Source organism: Polypterus senegalus, chromosome 15, assembly GCF_016835505.1.
Source record: "Polypterus senegalus isolate Bchr_013 chromosome 15, ASM1683550v1, whole genome shotgun sequence".
Lineage (NCBI taxonomy): Eukaryota > Metazoa > Chordata > Cladistia > Polypteriformes > Polypteridae > Polypterus > Polypterus senegalus.
In genome coordinates this window covers 6,812,430-6,833,360 of record NC_053168.1, presented here as the reverse complement: position 1 = coordinate 6,833,360, position 20,931 = coordinate 6,812,430, and the positions used below count along the sequence as shown (strand labels likewise).

Genomic DNA, 20,931 nt, shown 5'->3' with positions numbered 1-20,931 from the left:
GTCTTCTGTTCTGTGTATTGTATTGTATTGACCCCCTTCATTTTGACACCCACTGCATGCCCAACCTACCTGGAAAGGGGTCTCTCTTTGAACTACTGCCTTTCCCGAGGTTTCTTCCATTTTTTCCCTACTGGGGTTTTTCTGGGAGTTGTTCATTGTCTTCTTAGAGAGTCAAGGCTGGTGGGCTGCCAAGAGGCAGGGCCTGTTAAAGCCCATTGCGGCACTCCTTGTGTGATTTTGGGCTCTACAAAAGTAAACTGTATTGTATTGTATAGTATTGTATAAAGCCTGCACCAGGGGGCTTGGTTTTTTTATCCCACATGAAGCACATCCATAACTAGATCAAAGAGGTGAGGACTTCAAGACCACCCCTGGTGAAGACCTCCTCTTACAGGGATCTTGTCTGTTACTCCAACGCTGCTTTTAAACCAAGCCCGTATGCAAAAATTGTTGCTGATTAATAAAATACCAAAAATATCTGTTTGCTGAGCGACAGAGATGGAAGAATTGGCACACATGATTGCACACTGAAATGTAGTGTGAAAATGAATGCACTAATACAGCTATCTGCATCAGCCTTGAAATCTGTACGTAGGCTGTCAAAATGGAGGCTTGTTTATTACGATCTATATATTCACTGCGTTCATTTCTGCATGTTGCTCAGCTTTATGCTATACACTGCTTGGGAATATACAAGTGAGATTCAAATGTGTGAAATGTGAGCCATACAAGGATTGAAAGATAAAGCCACCAGTTATGAGCTTGTATTTCAAGGAAAGGCATTCTCATTTGTCACACTGGCAATTTCAGGGAAAAGGGTGTTACAATGGGCGGCACGGTGGCGCAGTTATAGCGCTGCTGCCTCGCAGTTAGGAGACCCATCTGGGTTCACTTCCCGGGTCCTCCCTGCGTGGAGTTTGCATGTTCTCCCCGTGTCTGCGTGGGTTTCCTCCGGGCGCTCCGGTTTTCTCCCACAATCCAAAGACATGCCGGTTAGGTGAATTGGCGATTCTAAATTGGCCCTAGTGTGTGCTTGGTGTGAGGGTGTGTTTGTGTGTGTCCTGCGGTGGGTTGGCACCCGGCCCAGGATTGGTTCCTGCCTTGTGCCCTGTGTTGGCTGGGATTGGCTCCAGCAGACCCCCGTGACCCTGTGTTCAGATTCAGTAGGTTAGAAAATGGATGGATACAAATACAATTATTTGTACCACAAAGTGAGCTACAGGAGATAAAACTAACTGTAAGGAAGGTTTTGGTTTTCTATTTTGTGCATCACTGGCTTGGTCTACTGACTGGCATCCTGTCCAGGATTGGTTCCCTCCTTGTACCAATTGCTGCTGGAATGAGCACTGGCACCCCTTGAACCTGAACTGGATAAACAGGTTTGAAAATGGATGAAGAGATGACTTAATCTATAAAAGCACACAAATATTGCATTAAAAGAACTACAGATACACAGGATAACTAGAATCATATTAGTACATATTGTGACATGTCAATCCAAATGCATATTGGGTAATAAAGTAACAAATGTATTTACTGTGCAGCTGAACGAGCGTTACAAACTGGAAAAGATTAACGTTTCACAAGACAGAGAAATGGAGGAACCCATAATGAAGATGAAGGAAAATGAAGTTATTGGAATCAAATACCAGAAGGAACAACAAGGGATATTTGAATAGTCCATCTTAATATTCGTTTTATAAATAGACTTTCACCAGATTTACGGTAATACGGATAAGGAGCTCGTCAGAGCATTAACGGGTGCAAAAAGGCAGTTGTTGTTCCATCGAAGTTGGCTTTCAAACTCGGACCTGTGGAACTCCACCTGCAAACTTGTTCAAGTCCATAGCCGCAGCTGAAAGCCACATGAGAGGCATAAAGAGCAAGAAACTGGGTTTTTAGAATTTTCCTCATTATTGTCTGTCTTAGTTATATTCAACCTCTGGACCTGGAACTTTAGTATAGTATGTAACACCCAGAGGTGAACAAAAAAAATGAATAACATATGGACTGTTGAAGCTTGAACCTTTTTTTTTTTAATCTATTAAAGCAAGGCAATAATGGAAACAGTCAGAGAACAGATAAATATATAAACCTCTGATTATAAGAACTGCTGTAAAGAGGAGAGGTTAGGAGTGGGCACTGATACAGTGCATTGCTGCACCCACCACAAACCAACTCAGGATCCAGATTAGGACCTGAGTGCAGCCATGCAATGTGTGATACCTCAGCACCACACTAGTTCAGACGGAGTGGAATAGTGGGAGGTTTTTTATGGAGGCTGGAGTGCCAATTCTGCCACCAACACCCAAGTTTTTCCCTGCAGGTTGCAAGGCCTACATACAGAGATACTGTAAAAAGACAACAAAATAAACGTTTTATTTTTGTGTCTAGGCTGAATATATCATATACCGTAAGAAGAAAGGGACACATGGAGTCACTTCTACCTTACAGTGCACAGTGGTGTTTAAACCTTCCTTAAAAAGCCCCAGACATCCTACAGAGAGGCAGCTTGAAAGGAATATCTGACCCGTAGCTTTGGGCTACTGTGAAAAACTTGACATAAAGAGTAAGGCGAGCCTTCAATACTGGCTAATAAAACCACTTTTAAAACAGAACAAGAAAAATGGCTACACTTTAATAAAGAGGATGGCTTTCTGACTAAAAAAAAAAACCAGATAGAAGCCTGAAGGGTTAGACGACTTGGGATAAAGAACTGCGCCTTTTCAAATTGTGTATAATTTAGTTACTCTCTTTGTTCTCATATTTTTATATATTGCTTCTGTGTTACTACTGAAAATAATCGGTACCAAATTGCTTTGAATAAGAAAGGACATTTTTCAAATAGTTTAGAGAAAAAAAAAATCTTCTTGCTGAACAATTTCCACAATTAATGAACCTTAAAACGGTGTAGAATTAAGCTTATGAATGAAAAGTCTAAAATAAAGAAATACTGAAGAGCTCTCATATACATAATACATAAAGTACATCCGGAAAGTATTCACAGCGCATCACTTTTTCCACATTTTGTTATGTTACAGCCTTATTCCAAAATGGATTAAATTCATTTTTTTCCTCAGAATTCTACACACAACACCCCATAATGACAATGTGAAAAAAATTTACTTGAGGTTTTTGCAAATTTATTAAAAATAAAAAACTGAGAAAGCACATGTACATAAGTATTCACAGCCTTTGCCATGAAGCTCCAAATTGAGCTCAGGTGCCTCCTGTTTCCCCTGATCATCCTTGAGATGTTTCATTGGAGTCCACCTGTGGTCAATTCAGTTGATGTGACATGACTTGGAAAGGCACACACCTGTCTATAGAAGGTCCCACAGTTGACAGTTCATGTCAGAGCACAAACCAAGCATGAAGTCAAAGGAATTGTCTGTAGACCTCCAAGACAGAATTCTCTCGACGCACAAATCTGGGGAAGGTTACAGAAAAATCTCTGCTGCTTTGAAGGTCCAAATTAGCACAGTGGCCTCCATAATACGTTTGTGGAAGAAGTTCGAAACCACCAGGACTCTTCCTAGAGCTGGCCGGCCATCTAAACTGAACGATCAGGGGAGAAGGGCCTTAGTCAGGGAGGTGACCAAGAACCCGATGGTCACTCTGTCAGAGCTCCAGAGGTCCTCTGTGGAGAGAGGAGAACCTTCCAGAAGGACAACCATCTCTCCAGCAATCCACCACTCAGGCCTATATGGTAGAGTGGCCAGACGAAAGCCACTCCTTAGTAAAAGGCACATGGCAGCCCACCTGGAGTTTGCCAAAAGGCACCTGAAGGACTCTCAGACCACGAGAAACAAAATTCTCTGGTCTGATGAGACAAAGATTGAACTCTTTGGTGTGAATACCAGGTGTCACGTTTGGTGGAAACCAGGCACCGCTCATCACCATTTCAATTCCACCTACAGTGAAGCATGGTGATGGCAGCATCATGCTGTGGGGATGGAACTGGGAGACTAGTCAGGATAAAGGGAAAGATGACTGCAGCAATGTACAGAGACATCCTGGATGAAATCCTGCTCCAGAGCGCTCTTGACCTCATCTTTCAGCAGGACAACAACCCTAAGCACACAGCCAAGATATCAAAGGAGTGGCGTCAGGACAACTCTGTGAATGTCCTTGAGTAGCCCAGCCAGAGCCCAGACTTGAGTCCAATTGAACATCTCTGGAGAGATCTTAAAATGGCTGTGCACCGACGCTTCCCATCCAACCTGATGGAGCTTGAGAGGTGCTGCAAAGAGGAATGGGCGACACTGGCCAAGGATAGGTGTGCCAAGCTTGTGGCATCATATTCAAAAAGACTTGAGGCTGGAATTGCTGCCAAAGGTGCATCGACAAAGTATTGAGCAAAGGCTGTGAATACTTATGGACATGGGATTTCTCAGTTTTTTTTATTTTTAATAAATTTGCAAAAACCTCAAGTAAACTTTTTTCATGTTGTCATTATGGGGTGTTGTGTGTAGAATTCTGAGGAAAAAAAATGAATTGAATCCATTTTGGAATAAGGCTGCAACATAACAAAATGTGGAAAAAGTGATGCGCTGTGAATACTTTCCAGATGCACTGTGTATGCATATACAAACACAAAAATTATATATATATATATATATATATATATATATATATATATATATATATATATATATATACATATATATATATATATATATATATACATATATATATATATATATATATATATATATATATATATATATATACATACATATATATATATACATATATATATATATACACATATATATACAGTCCTGATCAAAAGTTTAAGACCACTTGGAAAATGGCAAAAAATCTAATTTTGCATGGTTGGATCTTAACAAGGTTCCAAGTAGAGCTTCAACATGCAACAAGAAGAAATGGGAGTGAGACAAAACATTTGTTGAGCATGCAATTTAATGAAAACAACAATTAAACTGAAACAGGCTGTTTTACAGCTGATCAAAAGTTTAGGACCACACCTCCAAAAAAACCCGTAAACCCCCCAAAAACAGAAATCAAACTTCCAAACATGAACTCAGTACTGAGTAGCTCCACCGTTATTGTTGATCACTTCAAAAATTAGTTGCGGCATGCTTGATGAAAGCGTTTCCATGAGGTAAGTGGGAACATTTCTCTAATTGGTGAAGAGGGCCGCACGAAGGGCATCTACTGTCTGGAACTGTCGTCCATTTTTGTAAACTTCCCTTGCCATCCATCCCCAAAGGTTCTCAATTCGATTTAGATCAGGGGAACAAGCAGGATGGGCCAAAAGACTGATGTTATTCTCCTGGAAGAAGTCCCTTGTCCTGTGGGCATTTTGTACTGTAGCGCTGTCCTGTTGAAAAACCCAGATGAGGGCCCTCAGTCATGAGGAATGCTCTCTGCAACATCTGGACATAGTCAGGAGCCGTTTGACACCCCTGCACTTCCTAAAGCTCCATTGTTCCACTGAAGGAAAAAGCCCATTATGGCGCCCCCTCCACTGTGGCGCGTAGAACACATCTCAGGAGGGATCTGCTTGTCATGCCAATAACGTTGGAAACCATCAGGACCATCAAGGTTACATTTTTTCTCATCAGAAAATAAAACTTTCTTCCACCTTTGAATGTCCCATGTTTGGTGCTCTCTTGCAAAGTCCAAACGAGCAGTTCTGTGGCATTCAAGGAGACGAGGTCTTTGAAGACATTTTTTGTTTTTGAAGTCCTTCAGTCTCAGATGCCGTCTGATGGTTATGGGGCTGCAGTCAGCACCAGTAACGGCCTTAATTTGGGTCGAGGATTGTCTGGTGTCTTAACGGACAGCCAACTGGATCCTCCGGCTCAGTGCTGGTGAAATTTTTTTGGGTCTTCCACTTGACTTTTTTGTTCCATAACCCTCAGGATCATTTAAGAAATTCCAAATGACTGTCTTACTGCGTCCCACCTCAGCAGCGATGGCGCGCTGTGAGAGACCCTGCTTATGCAGTTCAACAACCCGACCACGTTCAAAAGGGAGAGTTTTTTTGCCTTTGCCATCAGAACGTGTGACTACCTGACAGAAAATGACAATGAATCCACATCTTTGCACAGATTTGGCCTTTTAAAGGCATGCGGTCCTAAAATCTTGATCAGCTGTAAAACAGCCTGTTTCAATTTAATCGTTATTTTCAGTTAATTGAATGCTCAACAAATGCTTTGTCTCACTCCCATTTCTTCTTGTTGCATGTTGAAGCTCTACTTGGAACCTTGTTAAGATCCAACCATGCAAAATATGATTTTTTGCCATTTTTCAAGTGGTCTTAAACTTCTGATCGGGACTGTATATACATATACACACATATATACACATATATACACATATATATATATATATATATATATATATATATATATATATATATATATATAGATAGATAGATAGATAGATAGATAGATAGATAGAACAGTGGCAGCGGTCCGAGTGGGCGTCCATCTTGGCGCCATACCTAAAGGGACCAGCTGCGGGCCTATTATGACCTCCCTGAGGAGGAGGCCGCTAATTACGACCTCCTCAAGCCCGAAATATTGGCCCGCTACGGCATTAGCCGGGCCAGCAGGCGGCGAATGGCGGAACTGGGTCTTTGACCCGAAAAGCCCTTCGCGCCCAGGCGCTCGAGTTCTGGGGCAAGATGGGCCGCTGGCTACGGCCAGAGAGCCCGACGGGCGGAAAGTCGCCGAGCGGGTGGCCTGTGAAGGCCTGGTCAACGAATGCCCAGTTCCCTCGCCCAGCAGGTCGGGGCACGCCTATCAAAACATGTCGGGCCTCCTCGACGTCCTGGAGCGCCAGTTGGCGGTCCTCCGACTTGGGGGTCAGAAAAGCCTGCTGCGGGAACCGGCAGGGACGGGCGGCCACCCCGAGCCCTCGACGCGCTGCAGAAGCGCCAGCCAGAGCCAAGAGAGGGCGGGTCCGCCGCTGTTTCAAGTGTGGCGAGCCCGGCCACCTGCTGCCAAACTGCCCCATCACATCGCCCCGGAGCCTATGGACTGCAGCTGGACATCGACGGAGAGGTATTGTACCCCGCCGCATCCCTTGGCGAGTCGAATCACGGGAGTGGTGTTGCTAAATGGGCGCGCCGTGGTGGCTTTGTTTGATTCCGGCAGCAACATTACCATTGTTGCTCGCCCGTTTATCCGCAACAGTGGTTAAAGCAACATTTGTTGGTTACCTGTGTACATGGGGGACTAGGTCATATCGTTCCGCTCACTGCTATCTTACCTGGAAGGGGAACCAATCAAATGGCGGTCGCTGTGTTACCTGACCCCCTTCCCAGTGATTCTGGGACAAGACTGGTCTAAAAAATCAGCGGTAAGCCATTCGCCTCCCGGGCCTCGTTGGATCTTGTCATGAGGGGAAAAGGCACCCTCCCGCGGCCTCCACGCCGTGCACAAGGGCAGGCCCTATGGGCGCTGGTGTCTCGGGGGACCTTTCCGTGGCTACGGACCTTGACCCGGAAGATTCCGCCGGAGAAGGGACTAGCCAGGGAACTCTCCCCGGGCCCAGGCCCCAAGACCCTCTCGGCGGCCTGGACCATCAATTTCGTCCACGCCGGCCTCCTTTAAGAGGGAGCAGTGGAATGATGACTCCCTGCGCTTTGCCCGGAACGCGATTGTTCTGCCTAACAGCTCGACAGCGGACGGATCCACACCGCGGGAACCCTTCTTTGTCCTTGAAAATGATCTGTTGTACCGAAAGTGGCTACCCATGAGGCGAGGTGCGGAAGTTGTTGCTAATTCCGCTGCACCTTCGGGCGGGAGATATGCGAAGTTGGCACATGCTCACCTCCTAGGCCCACCTCGGGCGAAAAACACTGGAGAGGATTAAGCCCGCTTTTACTGGCCTGGGATCAATGAGGAGGTCCGGCGGTTCTGTCAATCCTGTCCGAGTGCCAGACCCGCCAGATTCCTAGGAGGGACCGTGCTCCTCTAGTCCCTATTCCCCTCGTGGACATCCCCTTTGAAAGGATAGGGGTCGATTTGGTGGGACCCCTGGAGCCCTCAACCCGTGGCCACAAGTATATCCTAGTCATGGTGGACTATGCCACCCGGTACCCAGAGGCGGTTCCCCTGCGCTCCGCTAATACTAAAAGCATCGCACGGGAACTGGTTAACTTGTTTTCACGCGTGGGCATACCCAAGGAGGTCCTCACGGACCAGGGTACGCCCTTCACTTCGGATACGTTCAAGGAGGTGGCCAAATTACTGCAGATAAAGCACCTGAAAGCGTCAGTCTATCACCCGCAAACTGACGGGTTGGTTGAGCGATTTAATCAGGCGCTTAAGCAGATGCTCCGCAAGGTAGTCAGCGCGGACGGCAGGAACTGGGACCAGCTCCTCCCGCTCGTGCTTTTTGCCTACCGGGAGGTACCCCAGGCCTCTACGGGCTTCTCCCCTTTTGAATTACTATACGGGCGACAACCCCGGGGAATCCTCGACATCCTAAAAGAAGGCTGGGAGGCCGAGGCTCTTCCCTCCTCTAATATTTTGGAGTACGTAGCGCAACTGCGCGACCGACTCACAAAGATCAGGCCCCTCCTAAAAGAGCACGTGACTGACTGCGCAAGCAGCGCAGGCCGGTGTTACAACCGCAACTCCGCCCTCAGGGAGTTCCGCCCGGGGACCGAAGTTATGGTGTGCTCCCCGACCTCCCACCGAAGCTGCTGCTCACTGGCAAGGGCCTTACGAGGTTAAGGAGAGAAAGGACTGCGTCGACTATTTGGTAAACAGCCCAACGTCGACCGAGTGAGAGGATCTATCATGTCAACCTGTTAAAGCCCTGAGAGATAGAGAGGAGCTCCCAGCTCCCGTAGGCCTTTAAGGGGTCCGCAGGGAAAGCCTTTGCCCCCCGGGCCCGGCGTCAAGGCCCCCATTTCCACGGGCCCCCCCAAACCCGGTGAAGATCTTTCCCCCCAGGCCTTCCCCTTTAGGCTGCCAACCCCCCGGGGGACTCGCATGGCTGTCCCCCGCCTGGGAAAGCCCCTCCCTTTAAAACCCCCCGGGGTTTTTGTTTAAAAACCAAAAGGGGCCCCGAAAACCCCCACGACCCCCAAAAAAACATTTAAAGGGGCCCCGATCCAAAAAACGGTGGTTTTTGGGGGGGGGCCCCGGGTTTTTTTTCCCCCCCAAGAACCCCCTTGCTGGAAAAAAGGGGGCCCCTTATTTCCGAAAAACGTTCCCGATCCGAACCCAAGCCCCTTGTAAACGGTTTTTTCCCCCCCTTTTTCCAGAGCCCGGACACGGTGGCCCAAGGGCCCCCAGGGGAGAGAGACTTCCCGCTATGGAGGCCCCCTGGATGAGAAGGCCCCTTTTATTAATCAGACCCCCTCCCTTTTCCAAAACCTTGTGACATCACCCTTCTTATGGGTGTTGAAAAATTCCCGGGGGCCCGGGGTTTCCCGCCTTTAAACGGGCACGCGAGGGGCGGGGAAATTTGGAAGCCGATGTCCCGAAGCCCGGTTGGGGGTGCCGCGGGGGGGCGGGGGGGGCAGCGGGGAGTGGGGCCGGGGTTTTTAAAGCATGGGAAACCCCCAGGGTTGGGAAAAACCCCCGTTTTTTTCCCAAAAAAAAGCCCCCCTCCCACGAAATTTCCTTTTTCCCCCCCCCCCCTTTTTTGTGAGCCCCTTTCCCCCCCTCCCGGGCCTTCCCCATCCTCCCCTCCCCCCCTCCCATTTTGGGGCGGACCCCGGGGGCGGGGGAACCTTTTTTTTTTTGTTTTTACCTGCAAAAAAGGGGGAAAACCCAACCCGCTTTCTTCCCGGCCCTTTTTTTTTTTTAAAATTAATATAATAAAAAATATATATATATAATTTAAAATTAAAAATATATATATATAAAAATATAAAATATATATATTATTAAAAATTAAAAATTTAAACATAATAATAATTAAATTTATTATATTAAAATTTTTTTAAATTTTAAAAATAATATTAAATTTTTAAAAATTAATCAAATATTAATAAAAAAAAAATAACCAAATTTTAAATAAAACAATTTTTTTTATTTTTAAATTTTTAAATTTTACGGCCCCGCAAACCCCGGGGAACCCAAAACCCCAAAACCCCAAGTATTTCCCAAAAATTTGGTTCCGCCCCCCGCCCGTAAAGGGGGAATTTTGGGAAAAAACCCCAAAATTGGAAATCCCAAACCCCCGGGGGGAACTTCCCCCGGGGGGCCCCCTTTCCCCCCCCCTGGGGGGAAGGTTTTGGGAAAAACCCCAAAAACCCCGGGGCCCCCCCTTTCCCCCGGTTGGGGGGGCCGCCCCTGGGGGGCCCCAAAAACCCCCAAGTCCCCGGGGGCCCGGGGGCGCCCATATATATATATATATATATACATATATATATATATATATATATATATATATATATATATATATACATATATATATATATATATATATATATATAACACATATATATATATATATATATACACACACATATATATATATACACACATATATATTGTGAACGGCACCCGGGCACAGACAGGCGGACATGTTGTTTTCTAAACCACCACACGCTTATTTACAGAATATTTACAATAATAGGTCACTAAGACCCCAGCCAATGGTCACTCAGACCTCAGTCACGTGCACAAACCCCAAATCCAAACAGTCCTGGCCACAATGCCTTGTCTGGTCAGCCTCCACTATCCTCCTGAGCTTCGGCCCTGCTTCCCACTCGACTCCAGCCTCGAATGAAGGGAGACGGCCCCTTTATAGAGGACCCGGATGAGCCCCAGGTGTTCCCGGCAATCCTCTTCTGGCCACGCCTGCGGTGGCGGAAGTGCAGCTGTCCTCCCGGCTGCTCTCCGGCGCCGTCATACCTTTCCCCAGCACTTCCTGGTGTGGCAGGAGTGCTGGGGAAACAAGTCCCCAAGGCATTGGGGCGCCTGGCAGTGACCACGGCCCCTACAGGGAAGGGGCTTCCATGCCCTTGACCCGTGGCCCCCAAAGCAACCCCGAAGGCGTAACCCCATCGTGATCCAGGCAGGGCTCTGACCCTTTCCGTCCCTCCTGGTTCCCGCCGGGTCATGGCCCCTGGTATCCCTGACAATATATATATACACACATATATATATATATATACACACACATATATATATATATATATATATATATATATTACTGCTCAAAAGAATTAAAGGAACACTTTTTAATCAGAGTATAGCATAAAGTCAATGAAACTTATGGGATATTAATCTGGTCAGTTAAGTAGCAGAGGGGGTTGTTAATCAGTTTCAGCTGCTGTGGTGTTGATGAAATTAACAACAGATGCACTAGAGGGGCAACAATGAGATGACCCCCAAAACAGGAATGGTTTAACAGGTGGAGGCCACTGACATTTTTCCCTCCTCATCTTTTCTGACTGTTTCTTCACTAGTTTTGCATTTGGCTACAGTCAGTGTCACTACTGGTAGCATGAGGCGATACCTGGACCCTACAGAGGTTGCACAGGTAGTCCAACTTCTCCAGGATGGCACATCAATGCGTGTCATTGCCAGAAGGTTTGCTGCGTCTCCCTGCACAGTCTTAAGGGCATGGAGGAGATTCTAGGAGACAAGCAGTTACTCTAGGAGAACTGGAGAGGGCCATAGAAGGTCCATAACCCATCAGCAGGACCAGTATCTGCTCCTTTGGGCAAGGAGGAACAGGATGAGCACTGCCAGAGCCCTACAAAATGACCTCCAGCAGGCCACTGGTGTGAATGTCTCTGGCCAAACAACCAGAAAGACTTCATGAGGGTGACCCAAGGGCCCCATGTCCTCTAATGGACCCTGAGCTCACTGCCCAGCAGCATGCAGCTTGATTGGCATTCGCCATAGAATACCAGAATTGACAGATGCACCACTGGTGCCCTGTGCTTTACAGATGAGAGCAGGTTCACCCTGAGCACGTGACAGAAGTGAAAGGGTCTGGAGAAGCCATGGAGAACATTATGCTGCCTGTAACATCATTCAGCATGAGCAGTTTGGTGGTGGGTTAATGATTGTCTGGGGAGGCATATCCATGGAGGGTCACACAGACCGCTACAGGCTTGACAAAGGCACCTTGGCTGCCATTAGGTATCAGGATGAGATCCTTGGACCCTTTGTCAGACCCTATGCTGGTACAGTGGCTCCTGGTGCACGACAATTCCTGGCCTCATGTGGTGAGAGTATGCAGGCAGTTCCTGGAGGATGAAGGAATTGATACCATTGACTGGCCACCACACTTTCCTGACCTAAATTCAATAGAACACCTCTGGGACATTATGTTTTGGTCCATCCAATGCCACCAGGTTGCACCTCAGACTGTCCAGGAGCTCAGTGATGCCCTGGTTCAGATCTGGGAGGAGATCCCCCACAACACCATCTGTCATCTCATTAGAAGCGTGCACCGATGTTGTCAGGCATGTATACAAGAACACAGGGGCCATACAAAGTGCTGCGTACAATTTGGAGTTGCTGCAATTCAATTTGGGCAAAATGGACTAGCCTGCCACATCATTTTTTCACTCTGATTTTTGGGGCGTCTTTGAATTTAGGGCTCTGTAGGTTGATCATTTTCATTTCCATCAAACGATGTGGCATCCTTTCGTTCCAAACACATTACCCAGTCTAGATCAGTATAGATATCCAGGAGGAATTTTTTTTTCCCATTGAGATCTGATGTGTTTTCAAAGTGTTCCTTTAATTTTTGAGCAGTTTATATATATATATATATATATATATATATATATCTCCTAACTACAGGGTCACGGGGGTCTGCTGTAGCCAGAAGAAACAAACCCCAGGCAGGGTGCCAGCCCACTGCAGTATATATGTTATAATGTTATATACACATACATATCTATATACACATACAGAAAACAGCTCCGTTACCCATATTGTGCTTTCAGAATAACTACGGCACATAGGAACACAGCACATCTGCACATTTGTGAGGTTCATTGCCATCAGGAAACCAGAATGAGGCTTTGAACTAACAGAATGACAAAGTTTTTTTTGTCCCTCCTGACAGCCATGTTGTCCATCTCACCTCTTCTGCCCCAAGGACTGTCAGATACACTCTTCTTTTGTTCTATGGACAGCACATGCACACACACACAAGACAGAGATGCATTCACACAATTAAACTCCTGAGGATTGATGCACTGTTAATGACAAAGATGCTGCTATTTAGGCAAACACTATTATTTATTATATTACTTCTGGACATTACACCATACTTACTGCAAAATGACATACATGCTTCTTTTTAGTAAATACTGTATATATTAGTAAGTACCTTTATTATACATAATGTTACTTTCACATTGAAAATGCTTATTTTTATGTCTACTCTTTTATATTATATCCATCCATCCATTTTCTAACCCGCTGAATCCGAATAGGGTCACGGGGGTCCGCTGGAGCCAATCCCAGCCAACACAGGGCACAAGGCAGGAACCAATCCTGGGCAGGGTGCCAACCCACCGCAGATTTATATTATATATATATATATATATATATATATATATATATATACACACACATTTAGTTTTAACAATGATAAAACGCGCTCTCTCTCTCTCTCCAGGTTGTGGAGTGCCCTCTGCTGGAAAGAACAAGAATGCCTGTTGAAAAGCAAGCGTTACTGTAATGAGTCTGTCATTGTAACAAACTGAAATTTACCAACACTTATAAAGGGTGGCGCATGGAAACGGGACATTTTGGGACTAGGTGTTGGCAGTTGTTTGGGACCTCATTTAGAACCCCTTGCCGTTAGTTACAATGGAGCAGTGGAGTGATGCGCAGTGGAGTGGAGATGAAAGGAATTAGAACATGGATCCCAGTTGTTACTTTAAAGGAGTTCAACAAGAACACAGTGACACAGCTGGAAACCTGGTAAAGTTCACCCAAACATTACAAAGTTTTTCTTTACACAGAGAACTTTAGACACCTGGAATAATTTCATCAGGTAGTGTGGTGAAGAGAAGGACTTTAGGGTTAAGGTTTCAAAATTTGATGTTATTTTGTAGAAATTGGTTGGGTTAGGGGCGGCAAAGTGGCGCAGTGGGTAGCGCTGCTGCCTCATAGTTAGGAGACTTGGGTTCGCTTCCCAGGTCCTCCCTGCGTGGAGTTTGCATGTTCTCCCCGTGTTTCCTCCCACAGTCCAAAGACATGCAGGTTACGTGCATTGGCGATTCTGACATTGTTCCTAGTGGGGGTGTGTGTGCTTGCCCTGCAGTGGGCTGGTGCCCTGCCTGGGGTTTGTTTCCTGCCTTGCGCCATGTGTTTTGGCTCCCGTGACCCTGTAGTTAGGATATAGCGGGATGGATAATGGATGGATGAACTTATTCAAAGCAAATAACATTCCATACAAGCAAGTCAAATTTTACAAAACTAAGTTCAAATCAAATCAATCCCCACCCATGAGAAAGAGAGCTAGGCCAACAGAGTAAAATTTTAATAGTAGGAAAAGTACATATATACTCAACAAAAAAAAGAAACGTCCTCTGACTTACAACTGTTTTTACTTTCAGTAAACTTAATGTGTAAATATTTGTATGAACACTAAAAGAGTCAACACCATAAGACATAAACTAAAAATGTTTCACAATGTGTCCCTGAATGAAGGGAGGCTCAAAATCAAAAGTACCAGTCAGTCTCTGGTGTGGCCACCAGCTGCTTGAAGTACTGCAGTGCATCTCCTCCTCATGGACTGGACCAGATTTGTCAGTTCTTGCTGTGAGATGTTACCCCACTCTTCCACCAAGGCACCTGCAAGTTCCTGGACATTTCTGGGGAATGGCCCTAGCCCTCACCCTGCGATCCAACAGGTCCCAGACGTGCTCAATTCCTTCGACGATAAACACAAATCCGTCCATCACCCCTGGTGAGACAAAACTGTGACTCGTCAGTGAAAAGCACTTTTTGCCACTCCTGTCTGGTCCAGCGAAGGTGGGTTTGTGCCCATAGGCGGCGTTGTTGCTGGTGATGTCTGGTAAGGACCTGCCTTACAACAGGCCTACAAGCCCTCAGTCCAGCCTCTCTCAGCCTATTGCGGACAGTCTGAGCACTGATGGAGGGATTGTGTGTTCCTGGTGTGACTCGGGCAGTTGTTGTGGCCATCCTGTACCTGTCACGCAGGTGTGAGATTCGGATGTGCCGATCCTGTGTAGGTGTTGTTACACGTGGTCTTCCACTGCGAGGATGATCAGCTGTCCTTCCTGTCTCCCTGTAGCGCTGTCTTAGGCGTCTCACAGTGCGGACATGGCAATTTATTCAGCAGTCCTCATGCCTCCCTGCAGCAGGCCTAATGCACGTTCACGCAGATGAGCAGGGACCCTGGGCATCTTTCACAGTCGGTAGACAAGTCTCTTTAGTGTCCTGCGTTTTTAGAACTGTGACCTTAAATGTCTACTTTCTGTAAGCTGCTAAGGTCTTAACGACCATTCCACAGGTGCGTGTTAATTAATTGATTGTGGTTAATTGAACATGCATGGAAAACATTGTTTAAACCCTTTACAATGAAGATCTGTAAAGTTATTTGGATTTTTAAAACATTATTGTTAAAATACACAGTCCTGAAAAAGGGACATTTCTTTTTCTGCTGAGTATATAAATAAATAAAACTCAGTAGCTATATTCGTCTAATTAAAAAGAGAGAAGTTGGGAGCTGGAGTCTGTAGTACATTAAAAGTGAGGGGTCGAAGTCGAAGGTTTTGTGTTCCAGCTCCACAGCCCTGTTTGTAACTGTCCTATCTTGATTAACTTCACCTTAGTAATTGAAGCTGCTCGTTTAACATAAGCAAAAAAATACATTTAATCTGGTTTGGGAAAAAAAAAAAAAAAAAAACATATTCTTTATTTATCAAAAAAACCTGCAAATAAGAGTGTGGAACTGTTGTCACGTAGCTTCACTGACATGAAAAGAAACCCACGTCACTATGGTTGTATCATTTTGCTATGAGCTCTCTAGTTGTATCCTATAAACAGGACTCGCCTCAGTCTGAGAGTTCATCTGCTTTCACCTTCAAACGGACTGGCATCCTGCCCAGGCTGCGTTGCTGCTTGACTTACGCTGCCAATATTGACATAATCACTAGAACATTAGGAGTGTTTAATTATCAATTTGGTGGCATTGGAGTGCCGGTGTTTTAAATAACAGTTTTTCATTGTATCTACACACCAGTGTTCAGATCTCCAGATTTTGTTTTACCAGTTGTGCTTTGAGCGAGTCTATGATCTTCTGGTACACACCATTTTTGAAAGCGGTCGGGCCATAAATATACACTTTGACGACCTTCAGTGTCAAAAAGCCCTGTTGAAGTTTTAGCAGGTTTTTCTGCAGTAGTAGGGAGTTGGATGTACCGCGTTAGCCATTATGGATGCAATGAGAAGTCAAGCAAAACAACACCTTTTATTGGCTAACTAAAAAGACTACAATGTGCAAGCTTTCGAGGCAACTCAGGCAACTTCTTCAGGCAAGCAGGTTTTTCTAAATCTCTAACTATGTCTAGCTGCTCATAATTTGTGGAATCTTTTGGTTGGCGACCATGTGTTCCTTAAAGCTTCCCACAGTGCACTTCTGATGAGCAGAGTTGTGTATGACTATGAATTGATACATTGCAATAGTGTATTAAATACACAAACCCAGGTATGGCATCAAGAACAAACCTTACATGGGACACAAGCTACCACTGCCACCTGGGCAGAATTTGGAATTGTCAATCAACCTAATGCAAGGTCTTTGAGATTTTGTAAGGAAACTGGACTAAGAAAGAAACAATCAGACCGAGACCTGAGACTGACAGGCCTTCGAACGTCAAGGCAAGACATTTCGAGGTAAGGTAGTGATACCCACCAATCACTGTGCTGGAGAGCGGCCCATGTTGCATGTTGATTAGCACATGCAATCAAACATCTCACCGTACTCTGTACGTATGACAATATTGACCCCATGAACCAATAAACCACTGAGTGGAGTCATCATCAAGGCCTCCTGGTCAGGTAAGAGAATTGTATTTACAACGGCTGGGACACCGGTTCATCCCTCACAACACATTTGTATACACAGGACTCAAAAGTGCTTTACAAAATGTCGAAGGAATAGTAGCAAATAACAGCAAATTAAAATTAGAGAAGAATAATAATGAATATATAACACACACAAAAATAATTAATAGAGAAGTGGAGTCGTTAAAAATAGAATTGGTTTTTTTAATTCCCTAAAGATGAGTCTCCGATGGTAAGTCCAGATGGCCGGGAGGAAAGAAAAAAAAAATAGCGGGAGAAAAGTAAACAAATAAAAAAAAAAAGAACAAACAAAATCCTCAGGCTGCCAAATTGTCTCTGAGACCCAAGAAGACTGACAATGAGGCTAAAAACTGGTGACGCTGTAATATATTACAGTACAGTTAAAGATCAAACTAGGCAAACACATCATCAAGAGAAAAAAAATATTTCTGTAAAAGTATTACTTACGAAAATACTTCAAGGTCTCCTCTATCTGTTCTGTAGATAGATCGATATTGGCGTCCGGAGAAATAAGAGGGGTGTGGAGCCAGTCGTCGTGGTCATAACCATATATTGTGTCTGCTCTTAGCTTATAGTGTGGCAGCTGTTCTTCCAGTAGGCTGATAATTTCAACTTCTGGAAGATCAGTACTATTACAAACGTCTGAAAGAAAAACAGAAACAATATAAGATTTTTTTTTTTATTAAAGTGGTCACAAAACCAAGGTCTGAGGCAGTCTCTCTTAAATGGAAGGTGACACTGCATCTTGGGATATTGATGATACAAAACAGCTGAAAAATATAAATAAATCTGTGTCCAGTGAATTGCTGATAGATTATTTGGTTAAATCTGAGAGTAATCTGAGATCGAAATGAAAACCCTTGGGGAAAAAGCAGCAGTGTATTGTTGTGGGAAGATCACTAACAATAAGCATAAAACAGTCCAGTCGGAGTTAACTGATTTTGCGGTGCACAATTTTTTCTCTATAATTTCATTACATTTTGCTAAAGACAAAACAACTTAAATACTTGCATGGACAGTTAACATCAAAGGCAATCTGTTTTCCTGAATTGTACCCAAATCAGTACCATCTGTCTGAGCTGATCAGGAATTCAGAAGACGCCTCAACCTGTATTGAAGATTTTATCACCTGTGAAGGTGTAATGGAAGGTAATTTTCTCTATGACAGGAGGGGGGGAATAAAGAGTGCAGATGGGTGTTGGTCGCTTCAGTGCAGAACCAGCTGCAAGGATTTGTTTTTCGAAAACAGCCAGGAATGTTCTAAAAGATACAGCCAAGGCTTCATTGAGGAGCCTCATTGCACACAACGCTTATTATTGTGCGTCTTCTAGTACTAGGCACCGTCTCGGTCAAGGCCAAGTAGAGGAAAAACAACACCATGTCCCGTGGAAGGGTGTGTACTGAAACTGATCACTTCTGTATACACTGCTTGCACGTAAGCCGCTTTTTGGGCAAGGACACTCAATTAGTATATAAGGGAAGGTTCTGCCCTCAGTTTCTTTGGAAGCTCAACCGCGGGGAATGTGCACACCGCCCGGTACTTTGACTAGGCTCACGAGTTGATCCTCTGACGAGACTGACAAGTGGGCTCCCTCAGTCTACTGGTCTAGGATGATGGCTCTGGGTCTTTTGATATTATTGTAAGCATAATCTTGTTTCTGTATGTCTATTGTCACTGCATTATATGTATTTGAATGTTGCTATAATTGAATAAGTAAATTTTACTAAAATATCGGAACTTCTCTCTCTGATTCTTCCCTACTTACTCTTTAATCTCTTGAACCATTTTCCCAAATTAAAACAGAAGGGAAGGGCACCAGAACTAAACTGGTTTACAGCTTGAGACAGAAGACTCGAAACATAAAACATAAAAAACTGTATTTCTTGGGAAAACTGATGAAAGAGTTTGTGCAAATTCATTCAACATATTGACAACCGGTCAATCAGGTGCATGTAGCAATCACATCTTGCAAAAGCCCCTGGAAGAATTTTATAATAAACCAGTAACGGCACACTGCTCGATAACATGCAGTGAAGACACTTGACTTGAGCACTCACTAGCTTTTCCTACTCTTTCTCTGTACGTTTAGCATTCATTTGCTCAGAGGTTGATGCGCTTGCTGCTTCCTGAGCAGCTCTTCTTTTCTCCACCCTAGCGGCCCGCTTCTTCTCCTCTTTCATCGTCATCTTTTCTTGTTAAAACTGATTAAGTCACTTTTTGTGTTGCAATTACTTAATACGTTTTCTTTAATTTTTCAGTTAAGGTAGCACTTATGTCTTAAATCATTGTTGAGGCAGATTGAAGATATGAAGAGATATGAAGAGGTAGGAGAAGAGACCACGAAGGTGTAGGGATGAGAACGGAGCCACTCTGCTGGCTGCTGCCAAGAGTTGATTCTACAATAAAATAAAATTAAAAAGAGGAATAACCTTGGAGGTCAATCATCACCCCAAAAGTGGATGTTAGACGTCACATAGTATATATGTACCAAATTTCAGGTCAATAGGTAAAACAGCTTGCGAGCTTCAGGTGATTTAAAATCCTGGACAGACAAACACACACCCACAGTAGCATATTAAATATAAAGATATGCCTCGTCTGAAGAGCAACGTCAAAAGAGAACAGAGCGACCAACAGTAGACCAACCCGATAACGAACCTGATGATTACAGTTACCTCTAGGTAAAGGGTAAGTAGTGGGAAATATCACGATAACACAACTACAAAAAGATAGAGAATTCACTTGATACTCCCAGGCCAATGGATACATATAATCTCTCCACCAATAAGTTAAATCCCTAAGTTAAAGAAAATGCTACCTAAAATAATAGGCAAAAGGAGACACAAGGTAACCGATAAAGTTAATCCACCTGAAGGTTTTCAAGATGGGGATTCAGTGTATTTATTCATTAAATCTTTACTACTACTAGATGAATACAGTACAGATGAAGTTAAATAATGTGAGAGTCTAGCAATCAGAACTACAAGTCAATAATTATATCACTAAAGGAATTAAAATAGCTACTGTGTGTGTGCATGTGACACGGTGGTCCCTCCAAACACTCTAATTAGTCAGCTTCACTTTGGTTGCTCAGTAAAATGAGATTAAAAGAAGAAAAGCCAGGCAAGAAAGGTTGAGACACACAAGGATAATGAAGAAAGGTGTAGGAGGACCTGCGGTGGGCTAGCACCCTGCCCGGGGTTTGTTTCCTGCCTTGTGCCATGTGGTGGCTGGAATTGGCTCCAACAGACCCCCGTGACCCTGTAGTTAGGATATAGCGGGTTGGATAATGGATGGATGGATGGTGAAGGAGGAATGCTGATAAATATATTGCATTATCTGCCCACCTGTGCTCAATATTGTTAGATTTGAACCATCCCATTGACACAGTTAAGTGCTGACACCTATCAAGTGTTATTTGAGTCAGAACCTTTGCTATGACACTTGAAATTTAGCTCACACACACATCCAATACCATTGATCACCACTGAGGCGTTTCTAAACCTTGTTTGGAGTCCAAATGTGGTTAATTGTTTGCACCTGATCAGTGCAGGCATTGTGGTGTAGTGGTTAAGGCTTTGGACTTCAAACCATGAGGCTGTGGGTTCAAATCCCACTGCTACTAATTGGAAAAACAAAAGAAATGTAACCAATTGTATTATAAAATAGAATATCATGACTTACAAACTAGAATGCACTTTAAGATCTTACGATGCTGGTCTGCTTATGATTGTAAAGACTGATAAAATAACAGTGGGAGGTTGAGCTTTTAGTTACAGGGCTACTAATCTGTGGAACGGCCTGCCTGCTGCTATAAGAAATGCCCCTTCAGTCTCAGCTTCCAAATCTCAGCTGAAGGCTCACTATTTCAGTGTAGCACACCCTGACTAGAGCTGCTGA

At 44.5% G+C, this 20,931-nt stretch overlaps 1 protein-coding gene across 3 annotated transcripts in view; it reads right to left on the bottom strand.

Annotated features, from left to right (window-relative positions):
- trak1a (trafficking protein, kinesin binding 1a) overlaps nt 1–20,931 on the bottom strand; it is a 287,907-nt gene that overhangs the window by 152,054 nt on the left and 114,922 nt on the right. For all 3 annotated transcript variants that reach the window (XM_039736347.1, XM_039736348.1, XM_039736351.1), the window contains exon 3: nt 17,478–17,672. In XM_039736347.1, coding sequence (XP_039592281.1) covers nt 17,478–17,672 — 195 coding nt within the window. The remainder of the gene's footprint in view (nt 1–17,477; nt 17,673–20,931) is intronic.